Source organism: Physeter macrocephalus, chromosome 10 (assembly GCF_002837175.3).
Source record: "Physeter macrocephalus isolate SW-GA chromosome 10, ASM283717v5, whole genome shotgun sequence".
Classification (NCBI taxonomy): domain Eukaryota; kingdom Metazoa; phylum Chordata; class Mammalia; order Artiodactyla; family Physeteridae; genus Physeter; species Physeter macrocephalus.
Genome location: NC_041223.1, coordinates 6,475,176 through 6,496,993, shown reverse-complemented (window position 1 = coordinate 6,496,993; position 21,818 = coordinate 6,475,176). Strand labels below are relative to the sequence as shown.

The 21,818-nt window shown below is 37.5% G+C and overlaps 1 protein-coding gene across 7 annotated transcripts in view; it reads right to left on the bottom strand.

Moving 5' to 3' along the window:
- PRKN (parkin RBR E3 ubiquitin protein ligase) overlaps window positions 1–21,818 on the bottom strand; it is a 1,334,302-nt gene that overhangs the window by 643,885 nt on the left and 668,599 nt on the right. For 6 of the 7 annotated variants that reach the window (XM_028494771.2, XM_028494769.2, XM_028494768.1 and 3 more), the window contains one exon: window positions 7,752–7,835. The exons of the other annotated variant lie outside the window; for it this stretch is intronic. In XM_028494771.2, the coding sequence (XP_028350572.1) occupies window positions 7,752–7,835 (84 nt within the window). The remainder of the gene's footprint in view (window positions 1–7,751; window positions 7,836–21,818) is intronic. 7 annotated transcript variants of the gene reach the window in all.

Here is a 21,818-nt window from a genome sequence, read left to right as displayed (position 1 = left end):
TGCTCCGCAACGGGAGAGGCCGCGGCAGAGGGAGGCCCGCATACCACAAAAAAAAAAAAAAAAAAAAAAAAAAAAAGAAACACAGAGCCCTTCAAGGATAGTAATTTGATTAAACTAAAACATTAATAAACTTCTCGGACATAAAATATGCAAATGACCTATAAATAAAAAATTGTACAGTATTAGGTGACACTTATTTACTACTCATTTTGTTCTGGTCAACATCTTCCCAGAAGATGAAATCAAAGACAGAGACTATGAATATTAATTAACTTGTATTCAAACTAATGTTCCAGTTGACATATACTGAGCCTAACAGGGAAAATGCAAGAAATAAATTGCATGTTGAGTAAGATGAAAAGTCTCCATTTGCTGCACTGAGTTTAATAATTATGTCATTTATTATAATTCGGGGAATAGTTTTTAGTATCAAGGTTCACTTGAAGTAAGTCTTTGAGCTATTTTAACAGATTCATCTCAACTGTTTCTGATAAGAAAGAAAAGTTCTATGTAAAAGAGCTTAACTCTGGTCAAAATCAAGCAATCTAAAAAAGAAAGTTTTGTATTGTTTTACACAGAATTTCAGTACATATTACTTCTCAAAAACATAAAATATAATGCATGCTATAGGCTAAGTAGTGAAATCAACACCCCTTAATAAGCATAAAAATCATGACCTTGGTTATTTATTACTTTGAGGTTTGCTATGATCTGAATGTTTGTGTTTTCCCCAAATTCATATGTTGAAACCTGTTTCCCACTGTGATGGTATTTGGAGTTGGGGCCTTTAGAAGGTGATTAGGTCATGAGAGCAGAGCCCTTATTAAAAGAGACCCCTGAGAGCTCCCTCACCCTGTCCACCACTTGAGGACACAACGAGCAGACAGCCATCTAAGGCTCAGGAAGTGGGCTCTCACCAGACACTGAATCTGTTGGTGCCTTAATCTTGGACTTCCATCCTCCACAGCTGTGAGAAATAAGTATTTGTTGTTTATAAGCCACCCAATTTGTGGTATTTTTGGTATAGCAGACTGAACAGACTAAGACAAGATATAATTGATTTCTTTTTCATCCCAGGGACTATCCCTTATCCTAAACCCCACTGTCAGACATGAGGGAAGAAGCAACAATCTCACAGTTGGCTAAGAAACCCTTCATTACCACAAAAGCACCACTAAGCCAAATGTCTTCACAGGAGAGTATATGATGGACAGGGAATACTCACTTTTAAAAGTTATGATTCAGAACTCAGGAATAATCCCTAGAGAGTAAGGCTTCTGGGTATGCGTTAGCCTACATGTGTGCAAGTAAGAAAAATATATATCCCCCAACGCACATACAAACACAAATATCTTCATTGTCTAAGGTATCATAGGTAAAATATAAAATGAAGATTTACACAGAAAACTTAAAGTCTATATCATATCCAAAGTTGAATTTATTTCACTAATGGAAAGAAAATCCTAATTGATTCTGTCCCTCTTAATCTCAAGCACACACCCTTGGAGTTGATTAGAATTCTTTTTATAATAAGGTAAGATGCCTTTCAGAACTAATGTGATGCTCCTTCTAAGATAACAGTGACTAGAGTAGAACTGAATTTGTTTCAGATTTCTCTGTCTAACGTGTAGGCAGGGTCAAGTTTATATTTGTAGTCTTAAAAACCAAGGTGAAAGTTTACTGCTATTTAAAATGATCTAGTTAGATTATCTTTAAGTGCCTAAATATTAATTAAGAATACATTATAGACCCTGCTCTTTTGAATTTTAAATATATGGATATTTTATTCAAGTGATCGAAATTAAACATTTTTATAATAATATAATACATAGTGTATAAAACAGTGTCAAAATTTAAAATACTCTACAAATTTAAATATGATAAACTACTTAAAGTGCCTATCTTCTCACCTTCTTAAGAAACAAACACCGCACACAATGCTTTAGAAAATAGAAGTCATGGTTTACATTTGGCTGCACTGTAAAAATACAATCCAGAAAAATGGTTTTAAGATAAGAGCAAAGAAGAAGGAATTAAACATCTCACATTGAGCAATTCTGCCCACCCACTGGTATAGTTATTCAGAAGTGTGCATACCTTCATTTCTTTTATTTAATCAACATTTATTTATGTTCATTAGATATGGGAAAAAAATAGTTGGATATGACAATTTTTTCCTCCTTTCTTAAACAATATCTTTAAATAATGTTATCCTCTCTTCTTTTATAAAAGTAGCATTTATGGTTCTAAATACTCCCTTTAAATACTAATTTAGCTGCATCCCCAAAGATTTGATATGTGTTATATTTTCATTATTGTTTGATCCCATATTTCCATTTGGATTTTTTTTATTGACTAAGTTAATTGAATTTCCATGTTTAAGAGGTTTTTATGGTTATGTTTCCATTAGTGATATTTAAATGACTTAAAACATGACCAATTGTTGAAATGTTCCATATGTGCTCAAAAAAGGGGTGCCCCCCATGGTTGGGTATAGCACTCAGGATGCCACCCTGCTCAGTGGTTGTGTTAGTAGGCTACGGCTTCCTGAGTTTGCACTGCCGGAGCCCTCAACTCCTCAGAGAGTTAGCTCACTATCTTCCCTCATGGTTATAGCTTCATCTGTACAATTTGTTAATTCTGGCAATTTGTCCTTAATGTATTTTATATCCATGTTATTGAGATCATACAATTTTTAAACTACTATATCTTCCTGGGTTATTGAACCTTTTATCGAAATCTATTTTTAACAATGTTTCTTAACTTTTAATAATGCTTTTTTTCCCTAAATCTATTTTATATGCAATTAAAATAGTTTCAACAGCTATGTTTGGTGACTATTTGTGTGGTACATCATTTTCCATTCTTCCACTTTCAATGTTTTTGTTCTCATATGTTTTAGGTATACCTTTTGTAACCTCTATAAAGCTGGATTTTCTTCTCTTAATCCAGTCTAATAATCTGTCTTCTAAACTTTAGTTAGTCCATTTACATTTAATTTCATTAACAGTTATATTTGGCTTTATTTCTACCTTTTTTTTTTTTTTTGGTGTGTGCTACTTATTTGTCCCATTTTCCTCTAATTCACTCTCTGTCTTTTTTCCTTCCTTCCTTCCTTCCTTCCTTCCTTCCCTTCCTTCCCTCCCTCCTTTCTAAGAGAGCTAGCCTCTTCTATCCTTCTGCTTTTTGAACTTCCTTCCTTTTCTTTCTTCCTTCCTTTTTTCCTCCCTCCCTTCCTTCTTTCCTCCCTCCCTTCCTTCCTTCCTTCCTTCCTTCCTCCCTCCCTCCCTTCCTTCTTTCTAACTTGACACCTGTATTGTATTTCAATCCCCTAGATGGTAATTCTATACAATTTATATGCATTTATAACTTGAGTTTCATGTTAAAAATGACTGGTATAACTAGATCACTGGGGTAGGAGTTGCTTCCCAGTGGGTTATACGGGGCAGCTTCTGAGGAGGCCCCCAGGTCATGGTTCAGATGAAGTCATCTGAACTTGGAGGTGATGAACTTGGCATGGGACCCATGACCTTGCAGGGTGTGGTTGTGAGCCCCTCCTGGGAGAAGAGGGGCTTTGTGACAACGCCCTGAGGGGCATCTACCATGCTGTGCACTGGACGACTTTGCACTCCTGCCCCCCCCGGGACTTGAGGCCCCCAACCCCACGTGGTCCCCCAGCAGGGGCATGGTGAGGAAGCCTGGGCACTGGACAGCAAGGACTTGAACCTGGCCAAGGCACATGAGACCCAGCCCTGAACCTATAAACTCATGATGTTCAGAAAGGCCTTTGAGGAGAAGCAGCCTATTTACCACCAGACAATTCACAAGGGAGAAGAACCCCAAACGTGTCGGGAGTGTGAGGTGTCCTCAGAATTGCACACCAGAGGAAAGCCTTCAAGTTCACTAACACACCTCGGCAGCCAGCTGAGGAGTGCACGGGAGTGAGGAACTCTGGCTGAGAGGCCAACACAGAGCTGCCTGATCTTATGGCTTTTCAGGATGAGCTTGAGGTTTGAATTTTTATGTAAAATCTCCTAATTGTATAAAATGTTGGCACTGTTATTTTATAGCTTTACTGGGGTATCATTAACATCAAATAAACTGCACGTGGATAAATAGCCTACGTTTTGACATACATATACATCCATGAAGCCAACACCACAATTAAGATACTGAACAATTTCTCATCCCCAAAGATTCCTCGGGCCCTTTTTAGTCCCATCCTCACGCTCTACTTGCCTCTACCCAGTCCCTAGGCAACTACTGATCTATGTTCTATCCCTGTAGATTGTTTGTGTTTTCTAGAATTTCACATAACTGGAATCATGCAGCATCTCCTTTTTTTGTTTGGCTTCTCTCACGAGCATAATTATTTTGCAAACCATCCGGGTTGCAGCGTGTGTCAACAGTGACTTCCTTTTTATCACTGAGCAGTAGACCACTGTATGGCTCTTCCAGTTTGTCTACACACTCACCTGTTGTTGGACATGTGGGTTATTTCCAGTGTGTGCTGTTACAAACAAAGCTGCTAGGAACATTCATGTACCAAAAACAAGTTTAATTTTAGTCACTGTCTTTCCTTTCTGGTGAAAAGTACAAAGATCCTAAAATGCTTTAACTTTATGTTCGATGCTTATATGCAATATTGTCCAGAAACTTTATTTATCTTTACATATATTTCCATTAATCAAACATTATCATACTGATTGTTACATTTTGTTTACGTTTCTCTACATTTTTTCCAATCATTCCTTCTCGCATTTCAGGCTTTCCTTCTGGGATCATTTTCTTTCTTTCTGAAATAATTTAACTCAAAAATATTTGAAAGGTTTAGATGGAAGTTAATTCCCGGAGTTTCTGTTTACCTGAAAATATCTTTTTGGTTGCTGATCTTGTCTTTTGTTTTTAAAAAGTTTTTCTTCAATACATTTTTAGTTTAGCATTTATTTTCTTTCAACATTTTGAAGATATTGTTCCCGTGTCGTCTGCCTTCTGATGTTGCTGTTGGTTTAATAACTATCGATTGTTTCTCCTGTGTAGTAACCAGTCTTCTTCATTCTGCTGCTTTTAGAATCTTTCTGTTCTGAAATTTCAGTGATCGATTTAGGTGTGGCTTTCATTTTATTCCTACTCCTTGGGATTCTTGAGTCTTAAAAATTGTGGAAAGCTCTGCTTCATTATCTTTTAAAATATTACCTTTCCACTATTCTATTATTTTCTTCTGGAAATCTAATTTTATCCACCATATTGTTTAACTTCTCTTTTATATTTTAAATCTGTTATACTTTCTGCCTGCATTTTGCGTAATTTTATCAGGGCAAATTTCAGATCTAAGTTAGAATTGCTCTTTCACCTACTTACCTGCTGTTTAGCCCACTTAGTCAATTTTGTGTCAATTATTACAGTTTTTAATTCTAGAATTTCTCGTGTTATTGTGTGCATGTATGTACATGTGGGCATGCATGTTTGTGTGTGTGTATTTAATCTTTTAATCTGACTGGATATTTCTGATAGTCTTTTGTTTTTTAATCATATGCGTGCTTTCATGTTTTAAACACATTAAGCGTACTTACAGTCTTTCCCAGGCAACTTTAATCTCTGTGTTCTTTCCAGGTTTGAACTCTGCTCGCTCCCATTTATGATGGCATGCTTCCATCTGTGATTTTTCTGATTGTTAGGTCATGCGCTGTGAAACTTTATCTGAAGGAATTATTTTAGGACTCATTTGAGAGCACAGGTCTCCTTGGGAGGATGTGGGTTAGTCTCAGCCCAGTTCCTGGCACTGCCAGCTCATGGCCACCCTAAACAACATTCTAGACTCAGGACTTTATATAAGTACACACAGAAAGAGCAAAATTTAGCCCCAAACTCAGGTAAAGATGGGTCTGTGCTTACAAATTCTTAGGAGTAACATTTCTGCCTAGAGTGAAAACAAAATAGGCAACTATCCCCAGCACCTTCCTCTCTCCACTTGATCCCAGGAGGAAATCATGTTTTCCAGGAGGTTCTTCATGTAGAATTCTATGGTTTCACTTTCCACCTTGACGAGGCCCTAAACTCACCAGCAGTCTCCAGCGTTTGCCTGGTCTGAGGCTGTAACCCCCGGTGGTGAGTGGCTTTAGCTTACACAGTTTCCTTCCTGGAGTCTAGCCTTCTCTCACTTTTTGGCATATGAACTTTTCCTTACTACGTTGTCAGCTCAGCTGTTCTTTAAAAATATGTGTTTGGAATTCAATTCACTACTTTTATACAGTGTGCACTGCAAAGATTTTTTAGGGTGTCGGTTCACCGTGTGTCCGAAATAAAGCTTCAGTATAAACTGATTTATACGAAGCTCTGTATACTGATAAATAGGCGAGGTGAATATTCAACAAGCAAAGGTCGTGATTCTCAGCCCTAGCAACACAGTAGCCCTGTGACCAATTTGAAGCTAAATCCTTAAAGATGCAAGATTGTCTATCCTGCTATGCTGAATCCTCCCAATTAATATGAAGGCACACACAGAGGCAGTCAGACTGTCAATGACAAGTAGATTTTCAAAGGAGCTCACATTGCTGTGAAGATGATATGGCGATCATAATGTGACATGCACCAGAGGATTTAAATTATTATTAAATGTAATTAGATCTACATGGCATGTATACTATAATATATACATATTACATCCACATATATACACGCAAATACAATTATACTCAAGAAAATCTGTCCTATAAAGTAGGTATACTTTAATTTCATCCCAATAGCAAACTTGCAAGACCGTATTGTGCCTCGATATCGGCGAGGGACGCACAAGTCATTATTTTCTTCAGGATTTGCATTAATAGAAGGCTGTTCCGTGTCCCTGGTCCCACTTGATGGAGAATGATCATTAACTGCTGCTCACTGCTGTCTCTGTAGCCTTGCAATCATCCAGCAGATTGGAGAGAGAAGACACATCTAATGATCCTAAGCTCAAACACTCTACCTGTTGCTGTTGACAGACTTTGCTCCTTAGAGAAGATATTAACTGCCAGCTGGCTGTGACCGTTTGTGAACTAACTTGACATTCGTGTTGGCGCCGTAAGAGTATTTACAGCTCAGCAAATATATATAATCAGATTATGATGGACCCAAGGATTTTCAAAGTAAAAAGTATAATACACAAATTATAAACATGACCATAGTAATAAAATTGTTTTAAAAATAACTTCAGTGCTCAGGCTCTTATTCCAGAAATACCTTCTCTATATGAAACATATGGTGTATGTTTGCAAAGAAAAAATGGATTGCAGAGAACAGAGGATGGGGATTCCATTTACAGCTGGTCATTCATTCTAAATCTTCTAACAGCCCACTATGTCAGAAAACTGCTAAGAAAGGTAGAAAGAGCAATTTTGAATGATATGGAATGTAAATGTAAACTATCACAGCATTAGGAAAAAGATGAACATTATAGCTTTGTTATTTTCTTTTGTCAGACTCTGAACAGGATCTTCTTTATATTCCATGAATATCACCTTGTGAGGAATTTAAATTGTCCTGTTTCAACATAATCACCCAAAGTGGTTAAGTCTCTAGGAAAGTGACACCGGAAGGCAAGGATACGGGCAGAATTTTTGGTGAATATTATGAACACTTTTGAATCTTATAACACTTTTTGTAAATATAAAAGTGGATGGGAAGAATCCATTAGTGTTTTGTCTCTAATCTCATTTCCTAGTAAACACTGGAGATGCCATAATGAAAGAACAGATTTGACCAGTACTTACTGCTCTAGTCCCAGGGCAGTTTGGAGACTGGCATTCACCACTCATCTGGTTTGGGATTAAGACATCTTCCCAGCGAGAAGGACCCTTTGAGAAAAAAAACAGCATACACTTGGTGCACAAATTGTTAATTCAAATGCATTCCCGAATACATCTTCTAAAATCTATTTATGCTATAAAACGATAACGAAAGTAATATGTAATCCAAAGATTTTCAAAGTAAGATACAGAGACCCTGGGGGTTCTCAGGACCCTTCTGGGGGATCTGGTAGGTCAAAACCATTTTCATCAATGTACTAAGATGATACTTGGCATATTGCTCCAAACGTGTATCACATGTACATGTAGTAGTTTCCCCATTGCGGTTATATTTAATTGTTTAAAAATTTAAATAATTTTCTTAAGTTCATTGCAATTTCAGCTGATAACTTTTAAATGAAAACACACATGCAAGTCTCACTCCAAAGGACTATTTGGGGGCAGCAGTGGAGCGCGGGGAGGCACGCCTGGAGGACCACTGGGCGCAGCCGGCAGGCTGAGCAGAGGCACCTTTGTCTCCTCTCCCTCCTGAGGCCCTGTGAGAATTACGGTTAATAACTGGCAACGTGTAAACCCGTAACACTAAGGAAAACAGAAGGCAGAAATTTGGTTGAGAAGAGTTCCAAACTTTTCTGGAAATCTGCAATAGGCTGCAGCAGAGGAGGGGGCCTCTGTGCCGTGCAGGCCCACAAGGAGACCAAAGGCTGGAGAGAAAGGAGGCGGAAGAGAAAGCAGAGTGAGACCTGGAGCAGCAAACAGGGAGAAAGTTACAATTTAATAAGCAGAAGATCCGAAAAATCTTCTAGATAGAAAGGTCACATCCCCAGCTTAGAAACATAGAATGCAATGAAACTTTCTGTGCATATCACAGATATGAATTTTTCATGCGTTAATTTTTCAGGGCCCAAAAAGCAACAAAAACATTTATGTAACAATTCCTATAATTGTCACATAGGTACTACTTTATCTGACAAACCCTTGTGTTGTACGAGAAAATTATAGAAAACTCATTCACAATTTTCTTCTTGATCTCAGACCGTAACAAAACATACAGGTAATAAAACTGAATAGAATTTCGTTGGATATGAGAATTCAACATAATAAAATATATGTGCTAGTTTATCCATACTACTCAAACTATTAGTATTGAATGCTATTGCTATAACCATCCTGAAAAAAGAAACAAATTTCCTAGTTAATTTCTGCCATTATAAAGCAGTTTTTTTTCTGTTTGTTTTTTTTTTTTTTGCGGTACGCGGGCCTCTCACTGTTGTGGCCTCTCCCGTCGCGGAGCACAGGCTCCGGACGCGCAGGCTCAGCGGCCACGGCTCACAGGCCCGGCCGCTGCGCGCCATGTGGGATCTTCCCGGACCGGGGCACGAACCCGTGTCGCCTGCATCGACAGGCGGACTCTCAACCACTGCGCCACCAGGGAAGCCACTGTGCCACCAGGGAAGCCCCTATAAAGCAGTTTTAACTTTGCTCCTTTCTAGTTTTAGAAAATATAAAATGTTAATTGGTTAATCATTGCATACATTGTTTTAATAGTTGCATGGGTAAAGCATTTATAATTAATGGGCTTTATATAGGAGTAAGAAAGGTGTGAAGACCATAAGATTAACAAGGACCGCAAATCTCATGGCAGCACAAGGGAGCTATGAATCAGAATGCATCAAGGAAAGAATACAAAAAAAATGTATTTCATCTCTCAAAGGTAGAGGATTGGATAAAGACATCAGAAAAAAATATGTCAGATAGAACAGTGTGAAATAAATGTCTTAATAAAGAATCGTGTGGCTGCTTTTTAGAAAACTTTCTCCTTTTTGTCCAGTAGTAGTTACAACCAAGAAAAATACATAAAGTATTTGAGCGTCTATATCAGGAGTCAGCAAACAATGGCCTTGTCGGCCAAATCCAGCCTAGGGTTTGCCTTTGTACAGCCACAACCTAAGAATGGTTTTACATTTTTAAATGGTTGAAAAGCATAAAAAGAAGAGCCTTTGGTGGCACACGAAAAGTAAATGATATTCACGTTTCCACGTCCACAATGAAATTTACTGGACTCGGCCATGGTTGTTCATTTATGTATTGTCTATCCTGCTGCAGCACAGCAAGGGCAAAACTGGGCTGTGGCTCAACAAGCCTAAAATATTTACTCTCTGGCCCTTTATGGAAAAAGCTTGCCAATCCTTGATAGTAAATAAAATGTTCCAAGTTCATATTGAAAAGTACCCCAAAATATTGTAGCAGCATTTTGGCCACCATATAATCTCACTCATTTGTACAAGTAGCTGCATTCTGGGTCTCAAATGAGAAATTACTTCAATTAAAACCTTAGCACTGTTGATCTGTGAAATCTGAGAAGGCATTGATAGAATCCAGTGATTCAAGTTGTCTGAATCAGTAAGAGAGTGGAAAATTACAACATTTGGGGATTTGTCTTGATTAATGTTACCACCAGCTGAAAATCATGAAACAGAATATTATTTAAATACATTTATATGATGCATGTAAATCAGAAGTTCAGAAAAATGACTCAGGGGCATAATAAACGGTGATAAAAATCTATAAAACATGAGTCTTAAAATAATATTTATTCTTAAGAATTCCAGAACAAATCCACAAGTCATTTTGGCTATGTCTTGTCACGTCCAATCAAGTGGAAAATTGAAGTACTTAACTAATTCTTATCCGAATATCACTCTGACAAGCTTCAGACAGGCAGCTTAAGCAAAGGTGTGGTTTTTTTCCTGAATTATCTAAATCAGTTCTATAATCTGTTCTTCATAGGTGGGCATATACAGTGCTCCTTAAACAAATTATGCATTATGTTTTACAAAATGTTTCTACAAAGTATTGGCATTCACAGGTTTTGAAAAGGGTAATTTTAATAGTATTTTTACTACACTTTTACCAATTATCTCAGGTTATCATCAACTGTGTTGCATTTAAAATAGCCTCTTGAATGATTCCACAAACATCTAAGTCGAACAATTAAATTTAAGGGACTAAAATTATTTTGAAAATTATACTACTGACATAATACGAGGACAGCAAAACTGTCTTTAAGACAGCTACACTCAGAGGCTTCCATCCACCCTCCTAACTTTTCCTCTCTGTCTGCAACAAAATGATACAGAGAAGGAGAGTCAAAGTTCACCAACCTGTTGAATCCCAGTTCCACCAATTATTAGCTATATGCTCTTGAGCAAGTTTCATTTTGCCTTCCTAGACTTGGGGTTCCTCATCTGAAAAGTGAGGGATTAAATACCTCCTTCACAGGGATTTCATGAAGATTAAGTGAAATAACACCTGTAAGACTTTTGCACAGTGCCTGGCACACGTTGACTTATTTAAAAATGGCAACTGTTGAAAGCAGGATTTCTTATTTCTCAAAATAGAACTCCCCGAGTATGATTGTGTTTAATTTTGTAGATAGATAAGCAATAAGATGCCAGTTTCAAGGGACTGGACTTAACCCAGTGGGTTTTTCATTTCTTCCTTTTTCTCAGTTTCCAGATTACCCAACCATTCCCCAGGGGTCATTCACTTTCCAGAGCAGGCTGCTTATAACTCTCTAAAAGCATGATTGATATTTCCATCAGTCATACAGTAACCTTGTTCTGCATCTTCCTCCATTTGATTTTAAGATCTGTGCTTCTAATAAAGCTAAGCATGGTGCTGTGATTATAGCAGAGGCTCAATAATGTAATCATTTAATAGTAAGCAGGGAAAATAATAGGGAAAAGTCCTTTGAATCAATACATATCTACCAAACAACTCTTTATTAAACAGCTCTTAAACTCTAAGAATACAGTTATGAGAAAGAGAGAAGAATCCTTTTTCTTATAGGTTTTATGGACTAGCCACAAAGACTGAGCTTGTAAATTAACTGAGCACACCCATTCAAATGAATAAAATTAAAAAGGAATATTCATACCAAATATCGGTCAGATGTAAAACAAATGAATACACATATACTGCTGGTGCAAATATAAAATGACACAGCCAGTTTGGAAATCTATTAGGCATTTTAAAAATATTAAACACACAACTAACACGTGGCTTGGCCATTCCACTCCTAGATAATTGACTAAGATAAATGAAAAGGAGTCCACAAAAAGAACTGTATACAAATGCTCACAACAGTTTTATTCATAATAGCCACAAACTGGAGACCACCCAAAATATGAATGGATAAACAAAATGTGGTATATCCATCCAATGGAATACTACTCAATAGTCAACAGTATTACGTTACTTATAAATGCAACACCATGGATGACTCTCAAAATTATGTGACGGAAGGAAGCCAAATATGAAATAGAATATGTGCATGATTCTGCTTATATAAAATGCAAACAAATCTATAGTGGCAAAAACAGATCAGTGGTAGCTTTCGGGTGGGGGCAGAGGGTGGAATGGGCTACATAAGAGCATGAAGAATCTTTTGGGGGTGTTATGGGCTGAGTTGTGTCCCCTAAAACTGCATATGTTAAAGTCTTAACCCTCTTCAGAATATGACTGTTTTGGAGATAGGGTTTTTGAGGAGGTAATTAAGTTAAAATGAGGTCATTATGGTGGACCCTAATGCAATGTGACTGGTGTCCTTAAAAGATGTCCTTAACAGATGGGATTGGGACATAGACATGCACAGAGAAAAGATCACTTGAAGGCACAGAAGAAGGCAACCATCTATAAGCCAAGGCAAGAGGTCTCAATAGACACCAATCTTGCTGACAATTTAGTCTCAGACTTCTAGCCTCCAGAATTGTGAGTAAATAAAATTCTGTTGCTTAAACCACCCAGTTGGTGGTACTTTATTATGGCACCTCTAGCAAACTAATATAGGGGTTATGGAAGTGTTCTCTATCTTGATTGTGAGGGTGGTTTTGTGGGATTATATACTTGTCAGAACTCTTCAAATTGTACCCTTTAAATGGAGGCAGTCTATTTTACACAAACTATTTCTCAGTAAAGTGTATTGGGAAAAAACGAACTGAGAAGTTGCCAAGGAAATTCTGAGGGAAGGAGAATCTGTATCAAATGGTGCTTAAACAACTGAATTTCAATATCTAAATCACTTCCTCACTCCATACAGTTTCTAGAAGAAAACAAATGAGAACATCTTTACAACCTTGGAACAGACAGAGTATTTTTTATAAGGACACACAAAGCTCTAACCATAAATGAAGAAATTTATAAATTGAACTTCAATGAAAATTTAAAAAAATTTCCACTCATCAAAAGACACTATTAAACATGAATATGCAAGCCACAGACTGAAGAAAATATTTGTAATACGTATATCTGTGAAATAATTCATCTTTGGACTATATAAAGAACTTTATACAGACAAGCACCCCAATTCAAAATAAGCAAAAGACTTTATAAAAGGAGACATAAAAATGGCCAATAATCATATAAAAAGATAGTCAACATCATTAATAATCAGGAAAATGCAAATTAAAATAACAAAATACAATTTTACTTGGTTTCGCATCTTAGCCAGTATGATGGCTAAAATTTTTAAAAAGGCTCATGATACTAAACTTCGGCAAAACAACTAATCTATGGTGATAGAAATCAGAAGGTGATTGTCTTGACTGGAGGTATTGACTGGAAGGAGGCATGGGGACGTTTTTTTGGAAATGTTCTGTATTTTGATTGGGGTAGTAGTTACATGGGTGTGCATAACTGTCAAAGCTCATAGAACTGAACCCTTAAATTCTGTGCAGTTTCTTGAGTGTAAATTGTTCCGTAATTTAAAACAGGGAACTGAATCTTATTCCACTCCTTATTCAACAAGTACTTACTGAGGCCCTGTCTCTCAGTAGTTCTGCAACTTTGGAAGTTCTCTTAACCACTCAGGGAACAGCTAGCCCAGGACAAATGGAGTAATACCAGAACGGGTATTGCAAGGATTAAATATAAAAGTTAGGCCAATGCCAGGCACACAGTAGGTTCTCAACGAATGTTAACCATTTCTATATTTACCATTCAGCACCCAGACATGATAAAGTAGGGGGGACAATTAGGGACCACAGCCAATATGGTTTAAAAAACAATCCATGTAATGAAACTATTAAAAAAAATTTTTTTTAAAAAGCATCTTTACCTCTTCAGTAATTTCCCCTTATAGCCTTTGGAGGCAATAGTTTATAACTTTTATTATAGGATAATCCAAGCTACTGTCAATCAAAACAAAAGAATAACCAGTTCTGTGGCTTTGAACTGGTTACTAACATTCACCATCGAGTTACAGAATTCTTAAAGTGAAGAACCATGTCCTACTTATATCTATGTGCTTTGATGTGGGTAGCAAAATGCTGTATGTAAACATGGTGAATACTCAGAAATACATTAATTGACTCAGGCTTTAATTTCCTCATCTGTAAAACTATAAAACTGAAAGATCTGTGGTTTTCAAAGTTGTGTTTTCTTTTAAAGCAGAACTTTCCTCCAATGAATTGTGTATAGAATCCAAAGTATAAAAGAAATAAAGCAGGCTTATTCTGTTTGGAGAAGAAGGATGGGCCTCAAAGCTCTTGTCACTGCTTTTTGCTGCCTGCTGGAGGCCTCAGACCATTCCTTGCCACGTGGGCTTCCTAAACGTGACTGCTTACTTCACAAGCCAGCAGAATATCTGCTTAGGTCCCTAAGATGCAGCCTTCTAAGATGTAATAAAGGGGAGTCTTATATAACATGATCAGGGAAGTGGTAGATATCTCATCACTTTTGCCATATTCTCTTCATTAGAAGGAAATCACCAGAACCACATACATTCAAGAGGAAGGGATTTCACAAAAGCATGGACACCAGGAGGTGGGAGATCACTGGGGGTCACCTTCATGTCTGTCCCTGACACACTTCTTTTTATAGATGAGGAGAAAGACCTTTCATAATATGAAAGTTTAAGAAATGATAATTCAATATGTGACTTCAATTGCCAAGTGCTTGGGCTATTTTTAATTTTTTTTTACATAAACATACTTTCTAGTTGAAATATGGGAACATTTGACCACTTCCCTAAAGTCATTCCTTTAAACTTTTAAGTAGAGAATATAATCTTATGGCCAAGGAGATATAAGGAAGTAAATAACGAATGTAACCAGAGAGTATGTATTTATTTTGGCAAATTAAATTTAAAGTACATTTTATAAACAAACATATTTGTGCTTTACTTAATGTATATACTTTTATAACTTGAATTTATTTCCTGTGATTTCTTAAAGCATAAATATTTTACAGACTGTTACCTCTGAACACCCAACTGTAAGTCTCAATACAGTTAATTATATAGAAAAATAGAATACTACAGACTACATAAAGGGACCCAGTGTTCATATATTAGCCCAACTGTTTCTACAAATGTTTTAATGGAAAAAGAGTTATTAGGACATGAATTGTAATTTAAAAAAAAATGACGTGAAGAAGACTCTTAGTCCAGTCCTTGTTAATATTTTGATTCCCAATTTTGATAGTATAGTAATAATAATTAACCCTTCTTTTGAAACTATTTTATATAGGACAGAAGGAAGCAGAAGAGGGAAAAAATGATTAGGTGAATTCCAGTTAACCAGCAGGAAAATAATGATCACAATAAAAGTAACAGCACTGCCATCTTCTTGCATTAGTAAAGAACTGGGTTGTTTACGTAGCACTTTCACATGCCCAAACCAACCTTGAGTCCCAGTGAAAATCTGTTAATGCTATCTATACTCTACAGAGCTTCAAAACCTAAGGTGATTATCTGTTCACGTGTTGGGGTGACCACAGAACTGTTTCCTAAGGATCCTGGCCCCCTACACAAGTACTTAACTCTCATATTTAGCATGCCTTAAGAGTACTGCATTTTTGTGAAAGAGTATCCATTTTTTACAAAATTTGTTAATCATAAAATCATGGATCTGTCCTTATTTTGTAACATGAACTATCTGAAGTCGTTGCCTGTTGGAGAATCCTGCCCACATTTTAATAAAAGCTTGATCACTAGGCTGGGTAGGGCTTGGTGAGCCAGTTCCATTCTGCTCCATACGTGGTCAGTTTGGATGGCTCAACTAGGGACCAAAGCGTTCACCTCCAAAATGGCTCAGTTGCATGGCTGACAAGCGGTGCTGGGCTCCTGCCCTCGGTTCTTCTCAATCGGGGTCTTTCCAGGGGCTGCTCGCACCTGTAGGTGCTTCCCAAGAGCAGGGGCAATGTCATCTCGACCATATTCTTTCGGTCAAGGACTCACAGAGCCCTCTTCACTGGAAGATGCTCTTGTGCAAGGCTTTGTCACACGTTAGGCTGGCGCTTCACTGAATGAGATTCTAATCTGCAGTTTCTTAGCACGACAAATAGAGAACTGTCCCGTGCTGTTTCACTTGGTCTTCTTTCACTTTACCTTCAGCTTTTTGCCCCGGTTTCTGACCATATAGGCCTATTTAGATTTCCTTTCCTTTTTAAAATTTTTTGCCATGCCGCGCAGCATGAGGGATCTTAGTTCCCCAACCAGGGATCGAACCCGTGCCCCCTGCAGTGGAAGTGCCGAGTCTTAACCATTGGACTGCTGGGGAAGCCCCTAGATTTCCTTGCATTTTTACTCAAAATACCTAGTGATATATTTTCTAATAAAAGCCTTTAAATATTATGAAACGGTAATGTGTCACACTGGATATGGTTTATGGAGACAAAAATAACAAACTAGCACCAATCTGGCATATTCTCTGATAGTCCATTAGGCTCCCTCTTGTGCTTTCATCTGGACATAAGCAGAAGCAGAAAGTATCTGCACCCACACGTCAACTTATCAATGGTTTCCAGTTCTTTAATATAATTTCTGCGATCTCAGAAAAGCACTATTCAGCTACTCGAGAATTTGAAACCACTACAACGTGCAATCCTCTATTCCTTGAAACACATTCATTTGATGCAAATTTTAAGTCACTGAGGTCATTAATTCACTCCACAGATTACACATGCAGTATGTAACAGGTATTTTCCTAGACTGGAGATAAATCACTGAACAAGACTTTTCCAGTTAGGAGGATAAAAGTGACTGAAGAACTAATTATTACATGGATTTTTTGAGGGTACACAGGAGTGACCCCTGACCAAGATTTTTGAAGGACTATTGTTTAGGATGAGATCTGAGGAATGATTAGGAATCAGACAGGAAAAGCTAAATTCCACAAGAGAAAGAATTGTGCACAGGGAAAGCAGAACTAGGTACCACCAACTCCTAGACTGGTTTTGCGATATACATATACTCTCAACAAGACAGTATCAATAATTAATAAATAGTTACTTACTTCTGTGCCTCCTAAATATCTTAATCTACACTACTATTACTTGATATTAAGATTCCATTAAAATATACGTTTAAACGTAATAGTATGCCAAGCACTGATTTCAAAGCAATGGGTATGCCAACATGATAAACAGTATCTTTGTACTTTTGATTGAGATTGACTGGATTTCAAATCCAATAGACATTACCAGACATGCAACAATAAGGAAGTTAATTAATCAGAACATCAGTTTCTTATGTGTAATGTGGAAACAACAATTGTACCTACATCATAGGATTGATGGTTAAATGAGATAAAGTACTTATACACATAGTTAATATTCAATAAATATTAGCAGGTACTGCTCAATAACTCTAATATGAGAAAAAATGTGATCATAGAAAGAGCACCCCAATAGGCAAAGATTCAGAAGACCTATGTTCTAAATGTAATTTCACAAGAGTTTAGGCTAATCACTTGAAGCGTCTTTATGCCTCACTTTCTTACCTGTAAACTGTGAGTAATAAGAGCTCAGAGTCAAACAGGATAATGCACGAGTTAATTAACGTGAAAATCCTTCACAATTATACCAGGGCATTCAGATATTAGTAAGGGGACAACTGGGGCTATGTGTATCCGTAGACAATCTAAATACCTCACTTATTACTGCCCCAAACATAACTGCATTTCTGAGTTGAAGAGATGCCTCATACATAATGATGCAGCTGCTGCTGGGATCAGCAATTAACCAGAGCAAGTGTCTATGCTCGCACTGATTACCCAATGCTGCCGAGTTAACTCAACAGCTGTTTAAAAAGAATATCTCAGCTGGTCTTGGAGATTTTCCCCAAGAACTGGGGTATCTCTATAGCTTATAAAACATAATTTGGCATGAGTTGGTATAAAACAAATGTCCTTCCATTACTAAAATGTGTTTCCTATCATAAAAAGCAAGCATTTCATAATCTAATACTCAATAACGTACTTTTTCCCTCCAAGGAAATTATTACAAGAAAGAAACATCACATCTCTAAAAATATCTACACTGTTGTAAGTGAAACAACTCTTGGTCCACTGCACTACAGCTCCGCTGAGTTTTGACAAAGTCAATCACTGTCATTATTTATTAAGAGTCCTTTCGTGTAGGGTGCCATTATGCTAAATGCAGTAAGTATCAAACAATGTGGTTATTCCTTCACGATTTCCAGTTACCAAACTATTCCGAAACGACGAGATGCTTTCAGTTGCATTACTAAGTGTTGACAGCTTTGCTGTAGGCACGTCACAGTGATAGTGGGATTTAAACAGCAGTGATTTTTGGGGTCCTATTTCATAGAATTGAAACAATGGAGACAAATAAAGACTTAAAGATACAGTGATTCACTTTTATGCACTCTTAACAGATTTAATTTAGGAGAAGCATATGATTATCTTCATCTGTTCAAATTCTCTTTACTAAGAATAATCTTGCTACTGCATGGAGAGAAATTTGCTGCAGCTCAGATTAGAGGCAGTTTCAGGCAGCATAATATGCTTCTAACTGTTGAGATGGTAGCTCTCATTTCAATTCAAGGCATGTAAATCGATTTAAATAACAACATTTATTATCATGTAAAGCTTCCTAGTTATCTCAGCTGGCTTTACATCTTGATAATTATGACTGGAAATGGACTATGCTTATTAAATGAGATACGAAGTTTATTAGATTTCTAGTGAATGCCCAGATACCATCATCATCATATAAACATTATTATTTAGTTCTCAAAAATAAAGCTTGGTGAATAACACATCACATTTTGGTGTGTAGTATACTACTCTGAATCCCCAACTGATGCTGAACTCAATCAGCCACCTTTTTTCAAAAAAGGGAAAGGAAGAAATAATATAGGACATGTTTAAATGATTAACAGATCACAATTTAATTAATTTTTCTGTTGCTTCAATGTCATGAACTGCCCGGGAAGATGTAGCAATGTGGGGTTACTGTCTTGGCCAGTCCACAAAAGTTATACATTTTGCACTAATGGAGGTGATGCATGCTTCGAGGACTTAAGTAGGCAAGTGGCTTGATAAGAACTGGACAAAACTGAGAAAAAAATCACTTCTTGAGGGTCCTAAAGGGCGATGAACTTGAACGGGCCTCCCTCAATTAAGCATTAGACACACTTGTAATGAGCAGGCTTCTAGCTGTGCTGTAAATCTAATGGCACTACCATGTAATCCTATGACCAGGAATTTTCAGTGACGGCCAGCATATGGGCAGGGGATATTCCCGCCCTTTACTGACCTGGGGATTTTTGAGCTGAAAAGAGCAAGAACTTCTTAATAAAAAATAAATTTTTAGAAAACCCCCAGACCTCCCCCAAACCAAAAATGACTCTCGGAGAAAAGAAAAGTCAGTTTGTCCTCAGACATGTATGTTGGCAAAGACCTTTTTTTTAGCAAGGCCCAGTTTCATATGAACTGAAAACATTTGCTCTAGTCCATAAATTTTACTCTGGGCCTTTTCATGTCAAGATACTTCTACCTTTACCTTTCTTTCTCTCTCCCTTTCTTCCTCCTCCCTCTGCTATAATCCAGGTTCAATCACCTCTAAAAATAACTGTAGCTTATTTATGGCCTAATGAGACAGGAGAGAAAAAGTCTTAATTCTAGATTAAAACAAACTAAATTCGTAGTTATCTGAACTTTCTCAGAACTAATTCAAACTGGCCGAAAGTCACACAAAAAGTTTTGTGAAGTTTCCCACATCTTTTTGTAAGAATTCCGCCTCCATTATTATTTTACAATTTCCTCCCCTTTGGCTCAATATTTAATAAAACCACCTTCTTTAAAAATCTTTTCTTTCTATGTCTATTTCTTTCATCAGGCAAAGTGTGAAAGATTGTTGTTGGAGGACAAATTAGATCTTAGTTATAAATCATTCTAATTCTTAATTTTTTTTTTTTTTTTTTTTTTTTTTTGCGATACGTGGGCCTCTCACCGCCGTGGCCTCTCCCATAGCGGAGCACAGGCTCCGGACGCGCAGGCCCAGCGGCCATGGCCCACGGCCCCAGCCGCCCCGCGGCACGCGGGATCCTCCCGGACCGGGGCACGAACTCCCGTCCCTTGCATCGGCAGGCGGGCCCTCGACCACTGCGCCACCAGGGAAGCCCCTTAATTTTTTTTAAACATCTTTAATGGAGTATAATTGCTTTACAATGGTGTGTTAGTTTCTGCTTTATAACAAAGTAATCAGTTATACATATACATATGTCCCCATATTTCCTCCCTCCCATCCTCCCTATCCCAACCCTCTAGGTGGTCACAAAGCACCAAGCTGATCTCCCTGTGTATTCAGCTGCTTCCCACTAGCTATCTATTACGTTTGGTAGTGTATATATGTCCATGCCACTCTCTCACTTAGTCCCAGATACTCTTCTCCCTCCCCATATCCTCAAGTTCATTCTCTACTAGGTCTGAGTCTTTATTCCCATCTTGCCCCTAGGTTCTTCATGACCAATTTCTCTTTTTTCTTTTTTTTTTTTTTAGACTGCATATATATGTGTTAGCATATGGTATTTGTTTTTCTCTTTCTGACTTACTTCACTTTGTATGACAGACTCTAGGTCTATTCACCTCACTACAAATAACTCAATTTCGTTTCTTTTTATGGCTGAGTAATATTCCATTGTATATATGTGCCACATCTTCTTTATCCATTCATCTGTTGATGGACACTTAGGTTGCTTCCATGTCCTGGCTATTGTAAATAGAGCTGCAATGAACATTTTGGTACATGACTCTTTTTGAAATATGGTTTTCTCAGGGTATATGCCCAGTAGTGGGATCGCTGGGTTGTATGGTAGTTCTATTTTTAGTTTTTGAAGGAACCTCCATACTCTTCTCCATAGTGGCTGTATCAATTTACATTCCCACCAGCAGTGCAAGAGGGTCCCCTTTTCTCCACACCCTCTCCAGCATTTATTATTTCTAGAGTTTTTGATGATGGCCAATCTGACCGGTGTGAGATGATATCTCATTGTCGTTTTGATTTGCATTTCTCTAATGATTAATGATGTTGAGCATTCTTTCATGTGTTTGTTGGCAATCTGTATATCTTCTCTGGAGAAATGTCTATTTAGTTCTTCTGCCCATTTTTGGATTGGGTTGTTTGTTTTTTTGTTATTGAGCTGCAAGAGTTGCTTATAAATTTTGGATATTAATCCTTTGTCAGTTGCTTCATTTGCAAATATTTTCTCCCATTCTAAGGGTTGTATTTTCGTCTTGTTTATGGCTTCCTTTGCTGTTCAGAAGCTTTTAAGGTTCATTTGTTTATTGTTGTTTTTATTTCCATTTCTCTAGGAGGTGATCTTGTGATTTATGTCATAGAGTGTTCTGCCTATGTTTTCCTCTGAGAGTTTGATAGTGTCTGGTCTTACATTTAGGTCTTTAATCCATTTCAAGTTCATTTCTGTGTGTGGTGTTAGGGAGTGTTCTAACTTCATTCTTTTACATGTTGCTGCCCACTTTTCCCAAAACCCCCTATTGAAGAGGCTGTCTTTTCTCCACTGTATATTCTTGCCTCCTTTATCAAAGATAAGGTGACCATATGTGTGTGGGTTTATCTCTGGGCTTTCTATCCTCTTCCACTGATCTATATTCCTGTTTCTGTGCCAGTACCATACTGTCTTGATAAAGGTAGCCTGGTAGTATAGTCTGAAGTCAGGGAGCCTGATTCCTCCAGCTCCGTTTTTCTTTCTCAAGATTGCTTTGG